An 18,398-nucleotide genomic window follows, 5' to 3' on the forward strand; every position below is an offset into this window, starting at 1 on the left:
CCACAGTTCTTAAGTGAATAACTGCAGCTGATAAGTTAGTAGCATAAGTGAATCTGGTTTCCCCATTTGACTTTGTCAAAAGGTGATTATATGACCCCAGGACACTGAAACCATCAAAAATACGAATCTGTTGCCAAACATCAAAATTTTGATCGTGTGACCATGAGGATGCTGCAATGGTCGCTAAGTGTGAAAATGATCGCTAAGTGTGAAAATGGTCATCAGTCACTTTTTTAATGCCATTGTAGCTATACCACCTTTCTTGCCACAGTTCTTAAGTGAATAACTGCAGCTGGTATTTTGTATTTTGTATAGAATCTTTTTTTTAAATAGTCTAAGACAATTTTTAAAAAAATCCACATAGAATAAAAATATTTTAAAAAATCCTATGCACAATAAATAAAATATTATTTTAAAATACATTAAAAAAAATAAAAGAAAAAAAACCAGTTCACTTACCAGCAGGCACAAGTGAGCATTCCAAGTCAATCCAGAATGATGTAGATGTTAATACAAAGAACTGAGCAACTTAAAATGGTGAAATTAGTCAGGGAAATTTTTTTTAAAGAAACTTTTCCACCTTTTTTTCTGACCTCCAACCTCCGTGCCCCTCCCCTCTGGAAAATCCAGGAAGTAGCACTCGCGGCTTCTCTAGCCAAGCATTTCCTGGAGCTCTATGGTACTTGGTCATTTTTTCTTATAAAATGAGGTAAAAGGGGCGTGGGGGGTCCGTTTTCTTGGTTTAATGTTCAATGAATGTACTGAGACAGAGAGAGAGGTTAGTTAGACAGAGTGTCTTTTGTCTTGCCCCAGTTAGGATTTCTTAAGCAAATCCACTGGGCTTTCAACATGAAGCCAGAAAATGGGGACTTTTTAAAAACGCAGCAGGACACGGGACAAATTGTTATAAAACGTGACTGTCCCGCTGAAATCAGGACGTCTGGTCACCTTAGACATGTCCTAAATTGTTAAAGTTAATCATTGATTTTTAATTATTATTCAGCAGGCTGCAGCACTTAGTTGACTGGCTAATTTAAAAAGCAACCAGGATTGATCCTAGCTGGTAATTGGACAAGGATTTATCTGGAAAGTCTAAGGCTGTAGGCCAAACTGGGAAATTATGTTTTTAAAATAATCTGGGAAGAAAACATTGCAGATTCTCTACCCTTTCAAACGCTAGACAATTAAAAAATAATAATTGAGGAAATGTTTAATGTCTCAATTTTACATGAGTGTCATAGAATGGTGAAAAGAATGGCAAACAAACATTTTAGAACTCCAATCATTTGTTAATCCAATTACATTCCTGGTGGGGGGGAGAGTGGAATTACTGGTTTGCTAAATCACATCATGAAAGTTGCATGTTGTTTTAAGCAACAAATATATAGTGATAAAATTTCAGTTTTATGATTAAACTGAGATTGTCAAATGGTATAATCCTTGATAAAAAAATCTTCCTTAGTATAGGTGGTAGGAGTAATGATTTGCATATTTTGGATGCCCAAATTGGTAACGTGGATTAGTTCAGATTCTAAACAATCTGAATCATACCAGCCGGTTTCAGTGGCAGCCACCTTGCCGTAGTATAGGTAATGTGTCATTTTGTCCTTTTCAGAGGAAGTGCAACAAGGGACTTGAATGCTGTTGGGAGTTTAATTCAGATAATTGGAATTACAAACTCTAAGGCAATGACATTTAAAAGCATCCAAATTAGCCATTCTGTATCACCTTGAATTTCTATCTTTCATAATTTAGCTCTTCAAATTATTTTATCTTTGTTTATCAAATTTATATAGCTATCTATCTCATGAGAAATGATTCTGGGTGCCATAAAATATTCCATAAAATAGTACATATATAAAATGTACTATAGTACATATATAAAATGTATAAAACATTTTGAGAATACCAGAATAGTCAAATAATTGTCATTCAGTATTGAGAATCACAAATCTTGTACTTTAGCCTTTGGCCACAGGGTGGCAGCCCTATTTAACACTTTTTACTATCCAAGCCCATGTATAATTTGTACAATTGATGCCATCAATATTTTTAGTTACACTAAAAGAGTTTTTGTATTTATGTTTACTTATCATATAAGATATTATATATTTCTCATCAAATAATTCAAAATTATTGTGCAATTAATATGCATAAGGAATACAGAACAGTTCAGCTTAGAATGGGATTTATGGCTAGAATAATTCTCACTAATATAGGAAAAGCTCTTAATGAAATCTTAAAAACCTCAGTATTATGCCAGCTTCTTGTTGAAAGAGAGGATTAGTATTTGGATTTCCTTACTATTTATGTGTCTGTGTTATTTATATCACTGAACTGGCCACAAGTATTTTACAAACGAGAAATAAAGGATTATAAAGTCTTATTTTTTTAAAAACCACAACAGTAACATTTGCTAAACACTCTACATATTAAGCTTTGGTTTGAGATGATTGTAAAGAGAAGTAGTGAGCATGCCAGACAAACTTTCTCTGGGAGGACATTCCACAGATGAATGCCATCATACGTTATATGAATCTTTAAAAGTTGTTTGTTGTGCCATTTTTGATAATTGTGCCTGGAGAATAAGTTCTGAACATTATTTATTTATTTATTGAATTTATATTGCCACCTAGTGACTCAAGGCAGCTTACAGAGTGTAAAACCACATTTAAAACAATAAAATTAATAAAAAGAATCAAATAAATTAATATAGTATAATATAATAAAATCACCTCCTACCCCAGCGACAGCAGATCACACAAGCCATTTAATGACCTCCATCCTGCTCTGAGTTCCCCTGGTCCCCTGGCAGAACCAGGTCTTCAGCGCCTTTCGGAAGAGTATTCGAGTGGGGGCCATTCTAATCTCGAGGGGAATGATGTTCCAGAGAGAGGGAGCCACCACAGAGAAGGCCCTTCTTCTGGGTCCCACCAGGTGTATCTCCCTTGGGGACAGGACCCGCAGCATTCCCTGCCTCCCTGCTCTGATGTGTTGGGTAGATGTGACCAGCAAGAGACAGTCCCTTAGATAATCTGGTCCCAAGCCATGAAGGGCTTTAGCTTAATCAGGCAGAAATAACTGTAAAAGGTGCTTTTTCATAAGCCATTTAGAATTTAAGATCAAACCAGTGCTTTGAATTGGATCAAAAGAAGGACTAGACGCAAATATTAAAGCCTGTCTTAAAAAAATTTTTAAAGAAGAATTGAGCTATCGACTCCAATGCAATTAACATTTGAATCTTAAAAAATAGAGGCCACATCAGTGTTACTAGTGATAATAAGATGGATTTAAGAAGTCCCAACAGCAATGAATGGTTTGTAAGTCAGTAATAACTAGCCAACAGGAAAAAAAAGGTTATATGGCTTACATATAAAAAGATAGAAATATTTTTGCATCTATTTTTATCACTTTTCAAAAGTATGGTATCAAAGAATGTCACATTGTCCTTCTTAATTTACAAAAACATGTTAAATAAACAATTTTACAGTGTGGTATGAAACAATGGTCTGAAGAATAAGAAGATTCATTTTTAAAAGGTTTAATCAACATCTGATGCAATGAATAAAGGCAGTAATTTATCTAAATCACTATACTGGATTAAGATACATTACACCACATACCCATTCTGCAAATGGATTCAATAAGATCCCAACTTCATAATTATTTACTTTGAAATAGTTTCTTCAAATAGTTTTTTTTAAATGTTCCTGTGAATCTTACACCTTTTGCATTTCACAAGTCTTCCGAGATCCATTAAGCAACTGGTGTTAATTAGATTGTCAGTTATGCCAGATTTCCTAAACCCTAAGCAGGGACGTGCAGTCAAGGGAGGCAGAGGAGGCAGAGCCTCACCACTGTCATCATGAAAAGAAAAGAAAAAGGAAAAAGACAAGAGCTGAGGTCAGGCTGAGCTGGTTGCTGCCAGAGTCACCATGGATGACTCTGCTTAACTGTTTAAAAAAACCTCTAAAAAAGCGCCCTCTACAGGAGGAAGCAGGAGAACGACGTGCCTTATCTAGTCTGACTTTAGGTGTTTTATGATCACTCGAGCAAAGTTAAGCAAGGGTTAAAAGCTGAAAAATTCCTGACGTAGGTGAGGCACGTCGTTCTCCTGTAGAGGGTGCTTTTTAGAGGCTTTTTTAAACAATTAAGCAGAGTCATCCACGGATAAAACTATATAAGCCCAGATTCACTGATTACAAGTTTGAAAAGGCAACGTGGCTCCGCCTGCAATCAAAGGCTCGGATCAGCTCCCCTCCGGCTTCTCTGTCTCTTCTCTCACCTCAGCCTGCAAGCAGGAGGTGAGTGGGTGGGTGGGCTTTATTACGTTTTAGGCATTTCCCACCCAGACAGCAGGCTGCATTTGCAATGGGGGAGGGGAATGGGGGAGGGGGTATGGCAGAGGAGCTGCTTTCAAGCCATTGGAAAATATATCCAATCCAACTTCTGTGTGTGTGTTTGTTTGAGAGAGAGTGAGTGAGAGAGGGAAGCTTCTCTGTCTCTTCTCTCACCTCAGCCTGCAAGCAGGAGGTGAGTGGGTGGGTGGGCTTTATTACGTTTTAGGCATTTCCCACCCAGACAGCAGGCTGCATTTGCAATGGGGGAGGGGAATGGGGGAGGGGGTATGGCAGAGGAGCTGCTTTCAAGCCATTGGAAAATATATCCAATCCAACTTCTGTGTGTGTGTTTGTTTGAGAGAGAGTGAGTGAGAGAGGGAAGGGGATAGGAGAGATAGTCCAATCTAACTTCTCTGTGTGTGTGTGTCTGTTTGAGAGAGGGGGGAGGGGGGAGAGGGAGGAAGGAGGGGGAGGGAGAAGCTTTTTCGCAAAGGAGAAAAACAAATGCTGTCGCTTTAAATCGGAACTGAGCATACCTGGCTGTGGTTTTATGGGAGTTGAAGTCCACAAGTTTAAAAAAATTTGAAACCCACCACTGTGTCAGTGCCTCACCAGCCATAAACCTCATTGTATGTCACTGACCCTAAGCATATAATTAGTTATCGTAGGTTAGATAATACAATTACTGATAATATTTTCTGGTAAAGGACACCCATCTTTTTTTAAAAAAAAAATCTGTATTTTTTAACTTTACTTTTATTGCAGTGTTTTTTGGACTGCTGTGTCTGTTTTCTCCAATCTATTCATGTAGATATTCTGCACTATTCTATTGTAGGTATATCTAAGGCATTCCAGTATATAAAATATCAAAATCCTATAAAATAAATAAACCCTACACTATCAACTCAGTTAAGCATGGCTTCACTTTTAGGAGAATAAACTAGATGGGAAAATTTTACACTAGATAACTATTTGGATAAAAGGAGCAGTGCAGTGGCCTAGAGATGAAGACACTCGCCTCCCACTCGGAAGGTTGAAAGTGTGATCCCAGGCAGTGGCAGATGTTTCTCTATCAGGACACAAAGAGAAAATATTTGCTGTGAACTCCACATAGGTGTCAGGAAGAGCATATAGCCAGTAAATGCTCAGATCCACTTAGTTGCCCCAACCCCATCCTGACTAAAGGGATTAAAGAGTCGTAAAAAGAAAAAAAAATCTATTTAGATAAAAGCCCTCCACCATAAGGAACCAATTTAAAATCAGGTATACCTTGTAATAAGTAGAGATCTTCATAAAAAGTTTATTTTCTGATGGTTCTTTAGTTCAGACTGAAGAAGCTACTTGGATAAATAGCATGTTTCAAACCAAAAAAGTCTGGTTACCATAACTCAACTTCCAGACAACTGTATCTGGATGGCTGAGGATCTTCATCAACATATTTCTTATGCGAAGTTTAGTCAGAAAGTATTTATTTCGACTAACTTCAGTTTTTGAAACATATAGTACTTAAGATACTAGCCAAAGCAAGCCCAGAGTAGAGCCACATTTGTCAGAATAGATCTTCCTCCTTGATTCATTTTTCAATGATGAACATTTTGTTTTCTACTCTTTCTTACTTTTAGCCTTAAGATTGTCCTTTTGAGAATGATGTGTTTTACTTGTGATAAATAAGTAGTCCTGTTTATTTAGATAAATAATACAAATTCACATATAAAAATGCACTTTGTTTTTGTTAAACATATACAATAAAATGAATTTTGTATTGTAGGTTACATTACATGAAATCTATAAACCCATGTAAATTTAAAAGAACAATAATGTAAAAATAACATTCTAGACAATCAAAAACTGATGCTGAAGACACATCAATTTTTACTCATTCAAAGCTTGGCTAATGTGAAAATTGTATCTCGCTGCCTACTATTCAGCGCAGAAAGCACCTGACAACTGAATAGTAATGCTATGATTACAAATGTGGTACAAGTAGTCCTCCACTTGCTACAGTTTGCTTAGTAACTGTTCAAAGTCACAATAGCACTGAAAAAGTGACTTGACCATTTTTCACACTTATGACCATTGAAGTATCTCCAATCACTACGTCATGTGATTTACATTCGGATGCTTGACACAGACTCAATAGTATCCTGGGGTCCTGTGATCCCCTTTTGCAACCTTCTGACAAGCAAAGTAAACGGGGAAACCAGATTTGCTTAACAACTTGAGTTAACAACTGCAGTGATGTACTTAACAAATGTGGCAAGAAATCTAGTATAGAAAGGGAAATGGGAGCCAATTAATTGTATTTATATTGTGCTTAGAACATAGGGTCATAGTGCTAGAAGGACCTCTGAAGTCTTGTACTCCAGCTCCCTTTATGAAGATGTTGAAGGCCACTGGGCCCAAGACAGAACCTTGAGGTACCCCACTGTAAGCAAGTTATAGTTTCATTAAGGACTACACCTGAGTGTGGTTGTTAAGCCAATTGCAAATACATATCATGGTGGTACTGTCCCACATTCCTTTACTTTATCAAGAAGTAGCTTGTGGTCTAATTTGTCAAATGCCTTTCTGAAGTCAATTTGACAGTTATAAAGTTTAGTCTAAGATTTTTTAAATAATGCAGCAGGGACTTAAATTAAATTTTACATGCATGGAGAATTTCAGTTGAATGTGTAAAGAAATAAATTCACCAAAGTCCAGTGGATAAGTGTACACTAATATTTACAGTCAGCGGGAGGTTTGTATTGTATTTTGAATAGGACTATCAGATTTGAGCTGTGAACATCCAGGTAACTACAAAATAGCAACTATAAAGAGAGATCTTTAATTACAAGGGTTGTCTGGAGTTTTTCAGCCTTTGCTCTTAGGGTGCCTAACATACCTTTGGTAAAAGTACCAAAGGGAAAATAACTTTTCCACTAATAACTTGCATAGTTATGTGGAAACACCTAGTTTGATATTTTTGCTTCTTTCCACAGGGAACCATTTTAATAATACTGATGTTTTTGTGTAACACACCATTACACAACCTTATATTCTGGGATGTATTATCTGATATTGACAACAAATAGAACAGGACAATGCAAATGAGTTTGAAAAGCAATTCCATCTTACATATCTCTATTCAAACTTTTTCAAAATTGTACTAAAGAGTGCTACTCTAGATTAGTTTTTTTAAAAGTTTACAGGGAAGCACACTGAAAATCAATTTTTTATACACAAGGGCTCTGGTATGTCAAAGACCCTTTTTTCCCTTGAGCTGATTTGGATGTCAGATTTTCATTTGCTTTCAGTAAAAGTACCTTCATGCCATTTAAAAGCACATTCATTCATTGAAACAGATATAAAAAGACAGGTAGTTAAAAATGAAATAAAAAACCAGCCTAAGTATATCAATTCTTCATGACACAAGGCTTACTGGAAGAAGCTTCCACTCTCTTAGGCTGCTAGATAGCCTTGATGCCATTCTTATAATTTGCTTCATGCAGCATCAAGCAAAGTGGTGAAATTCAAAAAAAATTACTACTGGTTCTGTGGGCATGGCTTGGTGGGCGTGGTGTGTCTTGGTGGGCATGGCAAGATACTGCAAAATCTCCATTCCCACCCCACTCTGGGGCCAGCCAAAGGTGGCATTTGCCAGTTCTCCAAACTCCTCAAAATTTCCACTGCCGGTTCTCCATAACTTGTCAGAACCTGCTGGATTTCACCCCTGGTTTACCCCCACTCACTTGTACAGCTTTCACACGCTATAAGTTCATATAATTTTATACTTTCCCCCTGTTACTTACGGAAATATTGTCCCCCTGTTACCTTTTGGAAATCCTGTCCAAAAACAAGCTATATATTAAATACAGCAGCAGCAGCAATAGCAATAATAGCAGTAGCAGCAGCAGCAGCAGCATTGGGCTATATTTTATATCAAGCAAGTGGAGGCGCTGCGAGCTCAGAATTGGAAGCGAAAACCAGGCCAGAAAGGAGAACACGTACTGAAAAGGAATTTTAAAAAAACCCGAAGAATTACGGGTGAAGCCTCCTCTTGTTTTGCCGTCTCTTCTAGACAAACTCTTATTAGGAGTCCCGCCGGGGCATTTTTTGATTCTTCCTCTCTAGCTAATGAAAGCGAAGTGAATGCAAGACGCTCTCATCCCATCCCTACAAGCATTGCTTTTGCAAGCCTAAGACAGTTCAAAAAGGATACGAGACGGTTTCGGTGTTGTTGTTGGAGCCAAGCTCTGTTGCTGCTCCTCCTCCAATTTTCCTTTTCCATGGACAGTTGCGAGCGCAGGTTTGGTGATCTTCCAGCAATATGGAGCAAGGGAATGGGGCGTGATAAAAACGGCACCAAGGGTCAAGACGATCCCGGCTTTGTCAATGCCATTGCAGCTTCGAGAAGCCGGCAACTCTCACATACGTCAGTGACCCCTCTCGTCCCATTTCCTGCTCCCCCTCCCCACCGAAGGAAGCTCCTGTTGCTGGTGCTATTTGCGCTCGCACCCTGCACATAGACATTCACTTTATCTAAAGCGTTAGTTAGGCGGTATGTCCTTCTTCCTCTCCCCACCGCGTCCATAGTTTCGGACTATTCGGACTTTTCAGAACTAGGAGAAGCAGGAGTTAAAGAAGGGGGCAGAGGGGATTACAGCGAAACACGCCCGCTAATGATGGCAGGGATGATCGAGACAATCGCTCCCCCCCCCCCCTGTAATGAAGGAAATGAAAGAGATAATTTCCGCTAATGCCGAAACCGGAATTGGGTGGTTTACAATTTTAATCTGCGAATCAAGCTGTAGAAACTTTCCCGCTTTTTGCTCTTCGGAAACTAACTGCATCCCTTTCCCACCGCACCCAGCTTCAGCAGTCAAGGAAATATGTACCTGAAAGTCTAGGGAGATTCTCAGTCATCCAGTTCACGGTTGTCCCAAAGGTGCTTTTTTTCCCAAGGGGCAACTGAACTTTGTGGTTTTTCGACCTTTCGTTTCTCATGCAAGAAACTTCTTCAGTAATCTTGGACGAGAAGCGTCAAAGAAAAACCAGAAAGTCCAGTTGCCTCTTGAAAAAAGCATCTTTGGGATATGTACCTGAAACTGATGGCATTTCTTGATACGTGTGTGAGAATAATATATCTGTAGAATAGTGTTTCTCAACCTTGACAATTTTAAAATGTGGGGACTTCAACTCCCAGCAATGATGACTGGGGGATGCTGGGAATTGAAGTCCTCAAAGTTGAGAAATATTGGTGCGGAGGTGGAGTTGTAGAATTCTACAACAGTCATAATTTCCTCTCTCTTCTTTGCTCCTGCAAGGGAGATTTATCAAGGCAAGGCGAGAAGGAACCACCAGCCAGTAAAGTCCAAGCCTTTGCATATCTGGATAATTTCCTCTGAATGCTTCCATTTCTGGGGCACATCAAAAATGAGCAAATGCTGCATCTCTGGGTTTACTCACCCATTTTTTGAGCAGCTAGAATAGAAGATTGTCTTACTATGCCCTTCAGAGACAGTTGGAGTTTTCACTTCTCTGCAGGGGAACAGGCATGTTGTGTATGGTCATCTGTGCTATCCCACAAGTTGCTTAGGGATTTGGGATAGGCATAAACCTCTAGTCCTTTGTAACATTGTAGAAGTAGAACCAATCTTAGCAATCTTTCAGACTTGTGGACTTCTATTCCCAGAATTCTCTAGTCAGCACAGGAAATTCTGTGAATTGAAGTCCACAAGCATAAAACTTGGCAAGGTTGGACACCCCTATTGTAGAGGCTTTTTCCTCCCCACCAATTTCTAGCAGCTTCTTGTGTTAGCCAACTTATCCTGTTCTGATAAATGTATAACAGTCTTTCAATTGTTTGCCACAATAAAGGCTGAATCACACTAGTACACACTACAAAGCACTGGTGAGAAAATGGCCACAAAGAGGAGACCAGAGAATAGATTTAGATATCTAAACCAATAGATTTCCATTGCAGTTTATTGAAGATGGGCAGCTAATAAATTCAAATAAAGGTCTATTGCCCAAATAGAGTGTTAGGGAGGCATCTCTCACACAGCAGCAGTTTTTGCTGGCAAATCTGAGTTGAATGATGCAAAATTTGGGTACCTGGATATAACCCTCCTGATTTAAGAGTTTCACAAATGACTGCTGGATTATAAGATTGTTGGTGCCAGAAAAAGTAAGTTGATGGGTGTTTTCTTGTGAGCAGTTAATGTACCACCTAGCCCTCCCCGTATTAATAAAAGGGAAGAGCTACCATAAATTGTGCTATTATCTTCTGTACATCTGTCCTGTGAAGCAAAGGCCTTTATGAAAGGGATGCTAATGTTTTAGACCACTTCACCAGTGCCAGGCTTTCCAAATATATCTTGTTGCTATGGTTTGTCACAAGGCATACATTTGGGAGGTGGGGAACAAGATAAACCATCATTCAGGGAGGGGTTGCAGAGGATTCCAGAAGGAAAAGATTAAACGAGGAAAGGGCCAGCATCAGTGCAGAGGCTGCTCCTCATCTTCTGCTGTTAGGGTGTGTGCAATCCAACTTGTTTAATGAAGCATGAACGAGCAATTGAAGGTGAGGAAGAGGCGAAATAGGCACAGCTGCTGCTTTTTTGTTGAACGCGCGCCTCCTTATTCCTCGTGCTCCAAAATGGCACTATTCGGGGGCTAAAGAGATTCCGGAATTCCTGGCCTTGGAACGGGACAAGGCTGTTGCTCGAGAGAAAAGCCCTCTCCAAATCCTCTTTTACAGCCGGCGGTAATCCCGAGGAAAGGAGAGTCTGGTCTTGGCTGCAGACTTACTATTTGCTCTGCGCTCTCCTCTCCAAATAACGGTGGCACTTTCAGAAGAACCTTCCCCCCCCCCCCCCCCCAATACGCGGAGCCGCCTCCCTCCCTCGGCTCCGCGGCCGGCATTAAGGCGCGCGAGGTCTCTGGAGGGTGCGGGGCGAAAAGGTGCAAATACCAGGCTACAAAAAAAAAAAAAAAAGACGGGAGCCAGGGAAACTTGATTTTCCGGCCTTTCCCAGCTATACGGCGAAGGGTTTCTCTGCAACCCCTCAAGACATGAGGGGAGGTGAAGGATGCTGCTTGGAGGAGAAAGGTCGGGGCCGGGTGTGTGTGTGACACGGAGGCTTGTCTGATGAGGTCTGGAGTTCTTCGCTTTCCGCACAGACCGGCGAGCGAGCGAGCGAGCAAGCTGTTTCAGAAGCGGGCGGGCGGGCGAGCGTGCGTTCGCTCCCGCCCCACGTGAATACGAGGTTGGATTAAAATGTAGGCGCGCCAGCATACGGAGCACACAGCGCGCGTTGAGGGGGCAACCGCGGGCAAAGAGGGCTGGGAAAGAAACGCCTCGCAAGCCGGAGACTCCAGAGACAGCAGGGGGTCGCGAACGGTTGCCGAGATAGGCGGTCGCCGGTTTACAGTTGGCCATGGGACCGGGCGGGAAGCTCGGGGTGAGGTGGGGGGAATGGACGGAGGCCGTAGTCCCCTTCTGACAGCCGGGGACGTCCATGACTGAGGAAGCAGAGGGACTCGCCACAAGGTGTGCTGAGTGCCGCCCGAGACTCCCATCGCGCCGGGACTAAACCGTCTTCATTCTCGTGCAGGGGAGGCTGTTTTCGCCGAACGCGCGTTTCGGCATCTCTCTCAGCCGATGCCTATATCACGTCCGGATTTGGCTCCCGGGCTGTGCCTTTTCCGTCGGCGGGGCTGCGAGGGTTTTGCAAAAGTTGTCTTTCGCACCTCTTCCTCCTTCTCCGGCCTCCCGGGCTGCTTTCCACCATGTGCGCCAACGTCGTTTACGAATGGTTGAAGACCCTGAAACTCACCCAGTACGCCGAGTCTTTTGTGGATAATGGCTATGACGACCTGGAGGTGTGCAAGCAAATCGGGGAGCCGGACCTGGATGCTATTGGGGTGTCGCTGCCCCAGCACAGGCGGCGTCTCCACGAAGCGGTGCGGAGGCTGAAGGAGGAAGACGAGACCACTGCCGGCCTCTACTTCACCTTGGAGCCGCAGCCCTCTCGCCGGGGTTCGCCGGGATCTGATAGCTACACCGGCCGCCTGCTGGAGCCGCGCGAAGCCAAGACGTGGAAGGACCCACCTCGGCAGACGCCCCCGCTGGGTCATTCTTGGGGGGCGTCGCGGAAAATGGAACTCAACTCCAAGGAGTTGATCACTTACCCCAAACTCAGACTGAAAATCATGATTAGGGATAAACTCATCCGGGACGGCATCACACTCAGCAAGCCCCCTTATTCCAGCAAGGTAAGGTAACTGTGCCTTAAAAATCCTGTTGGCGTTGCTGGTTTTTCTCGCCGTCGTTGCTACTGTTGTCCCTTAACTCTTCTGCTTGGCTGGAGAACGCGCTGCAGAGTGAACTTTTTTTCGCTTTTCTCGCCAACTTGAGTTGCTCTTAAGTTTGTTTGTAGGTAAGCAGTGGGGTTTGCTTTGGTGTAGGAGAAGTCGTTTTCTCCTGTGTGGCATTGAAAGAGTGATTGTGCATTTCAGTTTCAGCAGAATCCATTTCTGATGTGAAAATGGTTAAGAATGATGAATACAGGTGGACATAGTAGGTCTTATAACGGCTCAGTTCAGCTTCATTGTCTTGCACTTCCCTTGGAATATTTGTGGAAGAAGATGGCAATATGATGAAGCCAGTAATATTTCTTAGTACTTCCATTTGATTCTTGAGGGTGAAAAGTATTACAGAGTTATCTGAAGTGGAAATGTATTTATTTGTTGAGGTATGTGAAAGTAACTGGCACAATCCATAAAGACATATTGACTTAGAAAAAAGTTAAATAATGCTTGTTTCTTTACAGTTACTCTTGAACTGGGAGCTTGCATCCAGTTTCTGTACATGCTTATTCACAAGTAAGTGGCACTGCAATGAAAGTGATTGCCAAGAAAGCACAGGTATCACTCAAGTTTGTTCTTTTATGGACAAAGCACCTGTGTTAAGTGATCTAAATGAGGCACTGTATCTACTGACAATCAGTGTCAAGCTCTGAAGATTTTAAAGGAAGTGTCAAGTATTTGCAAGTCTTTTTATTTTTTACCGAATTCAATAATTGCCTTGATTTCTTAGACATTTTTAAAATCATGATTATGTACAAGGAGCAGACAATTACAGAAGTTTAATAAACTCAATAGCACCAAGTGAGAACTTCAGGTTAATTCATTTTCACGGCAAAATTGGTTTGTGTGAGTGACAGGTAAAATCATTATCACAAACTTGTATATCTAATGTAAATCTATAATATTATAAGCTTCTCACAGATGGGCATTGTACTCCCAAAACATATATTTCACAGATGTCATGGATAATGGATATGACTAGCTAGCATACAGGAAAAAAACAGTTCTAAATGCAAATAAATGAATGAATGCAAGTGAAAATCTGAAGGAAGAAACATAATGTCACTCTGTCAAAAGAGGTATGCTGTGCTATAAACTGATATGAAATGAAATGGTGTTAAGGAAGAGCTGTGTTATTTGTGAAATGTATGTCAGAATACTTCAGAAATAATTGTAAAAAAATATGCACAGACACACATATATAGAGCTCAGCCATGCGATCTATAGGAATATAGTACGACTACAACTGAGAATATTGTATACTACTATATTAAAAAATGAATAAAATATTTCCTTTCCTCCTAGTTTTAGACAGATCATAGCAACTCTCTGACAAGCCAAAGAGTAATAACAACCCATATTCAGGGTACCAGATGTCTAATATGAATTAGCAAATAATGGTGTGTAAACTCTCATATCCACTGTAAATGATTCATTTTCTGAAGCAATTTGCCCATGGTGTTAGTCATAGAACTTTTTTATGGATCTGTTTGCAACCTAGGACAGAAATAGAAAAGGTGTTCCTCTATTGATAATTTAGTCTGACATTATTTTGAGAGGCACAAACGTAAAACATAAGCCTTGATAATACCTTATATTTTCCTATGGAGAATAGTTAAAAATTAGATGCTCTGTCCCAACTTTGGCAAGGAGTTATTATAATGCTGATTCTGATGAATAATATAAAGAATAATTGGCTTATATCTAACACATTTCAGACTACTGAAATTAAAATAGCCAAATGTCCTTAGTTATTTAATTATGTTCCATAGTATTTCTCATTTCTGTATTTAATATGTCTAATAATTGAAAAAACATTCATTTATCACTTCCTTATGTAGTCAACTATTTAATTTTTATCCTGCCTTTATTACTTTATAAATAACTCAAACATTCCTAATACTTATTTAATGAAAACTATCCCAGAATTAGTAAGAATATAAAATCATCAATTAAAAACATTTTAAAAAGTGATAGAAGAAAAAACTCGCATTATAAATTTGAGCGTAATGGTTACAGTGGGCCATTAATCAGTCATCAGCATGTCAACAAAGCCCGTAAATCTTAACCATTCAACGCTTAACCAAGCGCTGAATGTAAATCAAGTTAGTGATTAGTCAAGTTAATATTAATGTGAATGATGTAAATGCTAAAGCTGTTGCACAGAGATATTTGTACCCAGACGACACACTGTTTAAGGAAAGTTGAAATGTTTATATGTTGAAAAATAAAAAATAAAACTTTTTATAAAAAAAAGAAAAAGAAAATCAAGTTAGTGCTTGGCACACTCTGTTTCAGATGCCAACACACAGTGGTACTATCTCAAATCACTACCAGATGTTCCAACCAGCATTAGGACAAGTTGGGATTTCCACTCCCCAGTTCTGCCACCAGGTATATAACAGCACAGACAGGTCAGATTTCCACGAACTAAGGCTGAAATGACTTACATGAGAAATAGCTGTTGTATAAATGTGGAACTGATATTGATCTTCAGAGCTTGTCTAGGAATCCATTGATTTGAAAAGACATGAGAAAAGAGGACTTAAACCCCTGGGCCTGTGTGCGCCCCCCTCCCCTCAAACACACACAGAGAGTATGAGATTGTTGAATATATGTATAGAGTATGTTTGGAAAGGAGTTTCAACTTGGCATGCGTTAGACAGACACACAGACTGATTTTGTGACTGTAATCAAAATCATTCCTGGTGCTCTGATTCCAGTGAAATGCCTACCGTATTTTTCGGAGTATAAGACGCACCAAGGTTTTCAAGAGGCAAATTTTTAAAAAAAGTAGGTAGGTAGATAGAGGGAGAGAAAGAGAGAGAAATACAGTAGGTAGGTAGGGAGAGAAAGAGAGAAAGTAGATAAAGGGAGAGAGAGAGAGAGAAAGAGAGAGATAGAGAAATACATTAGGTAGGTAGGGAGAGAGAGTGTGTGTAGGTAGGTAGGTAGAGGGATAGAGAGAGAGAAATAGAAAGAGAGAAATACAGTAGATAGGTAGGGAGAGAGAGACAGAGAATAGGTAGGTTGGTAGGTAGATAGAGGGGAGGAGAGAGAAGTACAGTAGAAAGGTAGGGAGAGAGAGAGAGAGTAGGTAGGTAGGTAGATAGAGGGGGGAGATACAGTAGGTAGGTAGGGTAGGGAGAGAGAGAGACAGTAGGTAGGCAGGTAGATGTTTCCAAGTCTATTTATCCATGTGCTGGAGAAGGAAATTGCTGACAATCTGCAGCACCTAACACTTTGTTTCTGCTGGCACAGAATGTAATTCTCATCAATCAGTTAAAGAGCTTTCCAAAAGGGAAAAAAAGGTTTTGCACTTGCAAACCTCCCCAAAATGGCCCATTTTTCACGAATTTTTACCCCCCAAAAAGGCATGAATAGCCTTGGTGGTGGTGGGGGTTTGCAGAGTACTTCTGGGGGGTTGGGCCCCTCCAAAACGAGCAAAAAATGAGCCATTTTTCATGAAAATGGGCTCGGTTTTTGTCAAATAAATTGCATGCATAGCTTTATGGAGGCTTATCAATGCTGCTGGGGGCTGGGGGGCAAAAACGCCCTGTTTTTTGCTCATTCCTGTCCTCCCCAGGAGCTCTCTGAAAGCCTCCATACAGATATGCACGGCTATTTTGCTGAAGAGGTGGGGCTTCGGGAGGAAAAAATGCTGCATTTGGTGTATAAGACCTACCCGGATTTTCTCTTTTTTGAGAAAAAAAGGTGTGCCTTATATTCTGAAAAATATGGTACATTGCAAGCAGAGTTGGCTTATTTAAAATAATGTTCTGATGACAATTTAGAATAGGATTTGATCTGTCCTTGGTCTTGCTCTATGTGTTCCCCTATTTGTTCTTGTTAAGAAAAGGTCTTACAAGATCCTGACTCTGTAACTACTGGAGATTATTATCCTTTCTCCATCATATTTGAACTCTTAGAATGGCTGCCAAATTGGTTATTCAGAGTCGATAATTCATACCAGAAAAGGACATGGGGAATATGACATTTAAGGTGGATCCATATATCTGCTTTGCTATGGTTTACTTCCATCCTGAATCTGTCAATATAAAACACAAGATGCTAAAAAGGTAGTGATTGCCTATTTTCCCCATGTTGAAATTTGAGTGTCAGCAACCTTGCAAAAAAATAATAATATTGCTAATTGGTGTATAGAATGTGTGCTGGGATAGTTTTTGAAAGCTCCAGATAACTTTCCCCAAAATCATTTTCTTCTATTCTTTTCCAAGGAATTATTGACCTATCAAGCCAAGGATCACTAAATGGAAGCAAAGAGTTTGCTTCTCTTAACGGCAGTGCAGTAGTTATCTGGATTTGTGCAACCCAAATGCAACTGCTGCATAAGTACAGGTAGTCCTTGACTTAGGACCACAATTGACCCCAAAGTTTATGTTGTTAAGTGAGACATTTCTTAAGTGAGTTCCCCCCATTTTACTACTTTTCTTGCCACAGTTAGCTGAATCACTGCAGTTGATAAATTAATAACCTGGTTGTTAAATGGTTTTCCCATTGACTTTGCTTGTCAGAAGGTGATCATATGATCCCAGGACACAGCAAAGATCATAAATATGAACCAGTTAACAAGCATCTGAATTTTTATCACGTGGTTATGTGGATGGATGCGGTAATGGTCGTAACTGTGAAAAACGGTCATAAATACATTTTTCACTTCTGTTGTAACTTTGAACAGTCACCAAACAAACAGTTGTAAATCGAGGACTACCTTTATTATTGGACCCAGGGTTCAAGAGAATAGTTTTATGTATGTGAATATCATCTCTGTCATTTTCTAAACTATTCTTATTGACCATGAGATGCCAGGAAAAAGGCATTTTTTTGTTTGTTTCTCAGCTGCCATCTAGTAGTCATGTAGAGTTATGCAGCTGGGGAGCAGTTGCAGGATAAGCATTGAAGGGCTGGAGAAATAATCCCTTTACAGATTTTTGTATTAAATCACAGCCTGCATGCGGCTCTGATCATCTAAAAGTGTGGAAGAGGAAAAATGGGTCTATATGGTAAAGCCATATCCATTCTAGGTTGCCTTTTAAAATAGAACAGCCTTTTTATAAACAACATTCAATGAAAAGGAGTGAGGAATCAAAGCTTCATGGAGAAGAGTGACTACAATGAAGGGAATTCCCCTTACCAATCAGGCACAAGAAACAAGTTCTTTTAATTACACATACAATTATATGCATTAAAATGAGGAGGAGTTACTCAGTTTTAGGGCTTTGGGCTCTCCAGGGAAGGTAGTTAACCAACCAATCAAAATTAATTTTTAAAACAAGCAAGTAAGGGGCTCTGACAAAGAAGGATTCTGGTTTCACCTGCATAAAAAACATTACTGCACAACCAGTGGTGGGATTTTTTTTTTTTACTACCTGTTATATGGGCATAACTTGGTGGGCGTGGCATGGCTTGGTGGGCGTGGCAGGGGAAGGATACCCAAAGTCTCCATTCCCTCCCGATCAGCTGGGACTTGAGAAGGAAAAATATAGTCAGTCAGAGGTAGTATTTACCGGTTCTCCTAACTACTCAAACTTTCAACTACCAGTTCCCCAGAACTGGTCAGAATTTGCTGAATACCACCTCTGTGCACAACCACTGACCCTTGGTACTGAGTGTAGGAACAGGATGGAAGGGGTAATCCACAGGAGACATGGCAGGTCAATTTTAGCCAAACAGATTGGTGCCCCCGGA

The 18,398-nt window shown here is 40.3% G+C and overlaps 1 protein-coding gene across 1 annotated transcript; it reads left to right on the forward strand.

Annotated features, from left to right (window-relative positions):
• Positions 1-12,083: 12,083 nt before the first annotated feature.
• SAMD5 (sterile alpha motif domain containing 5) lies at positions 12,084-13,342 on the forward strand. The gene is made up of 2 exons (XM_032216011.1): positions 12,084-12,596; positions 13,154-13,342. The coding sequence occupies exons 1-2, from the start codon at positions 12,111-12,113 to the stop codon at positions 13,340-13,342; spliced, it is 675 nt and encodes a 224-aa protein (XP_032071902.1). The 5' UTR covers positions 12,084-12,110.
• The last annotated feature ends 5,056 nt before the right edge of the window (positions 13,343-18,398 follow it).

This window comes from Thamnophis elegans, chromosome 4 (assembly GCF_009769535.1).
Source record: "Thamnophis elegans isolate rThaEle1 chromosome 4, rThaEle1.pri, whole genome shotgun sequence".
NCBI classification, from domain to species: Eukaryota; Metazoa; Chordata; class Lepidosauria; order Squamata; family Colubridae; genus Thamnophis; species Thamnophis elegans.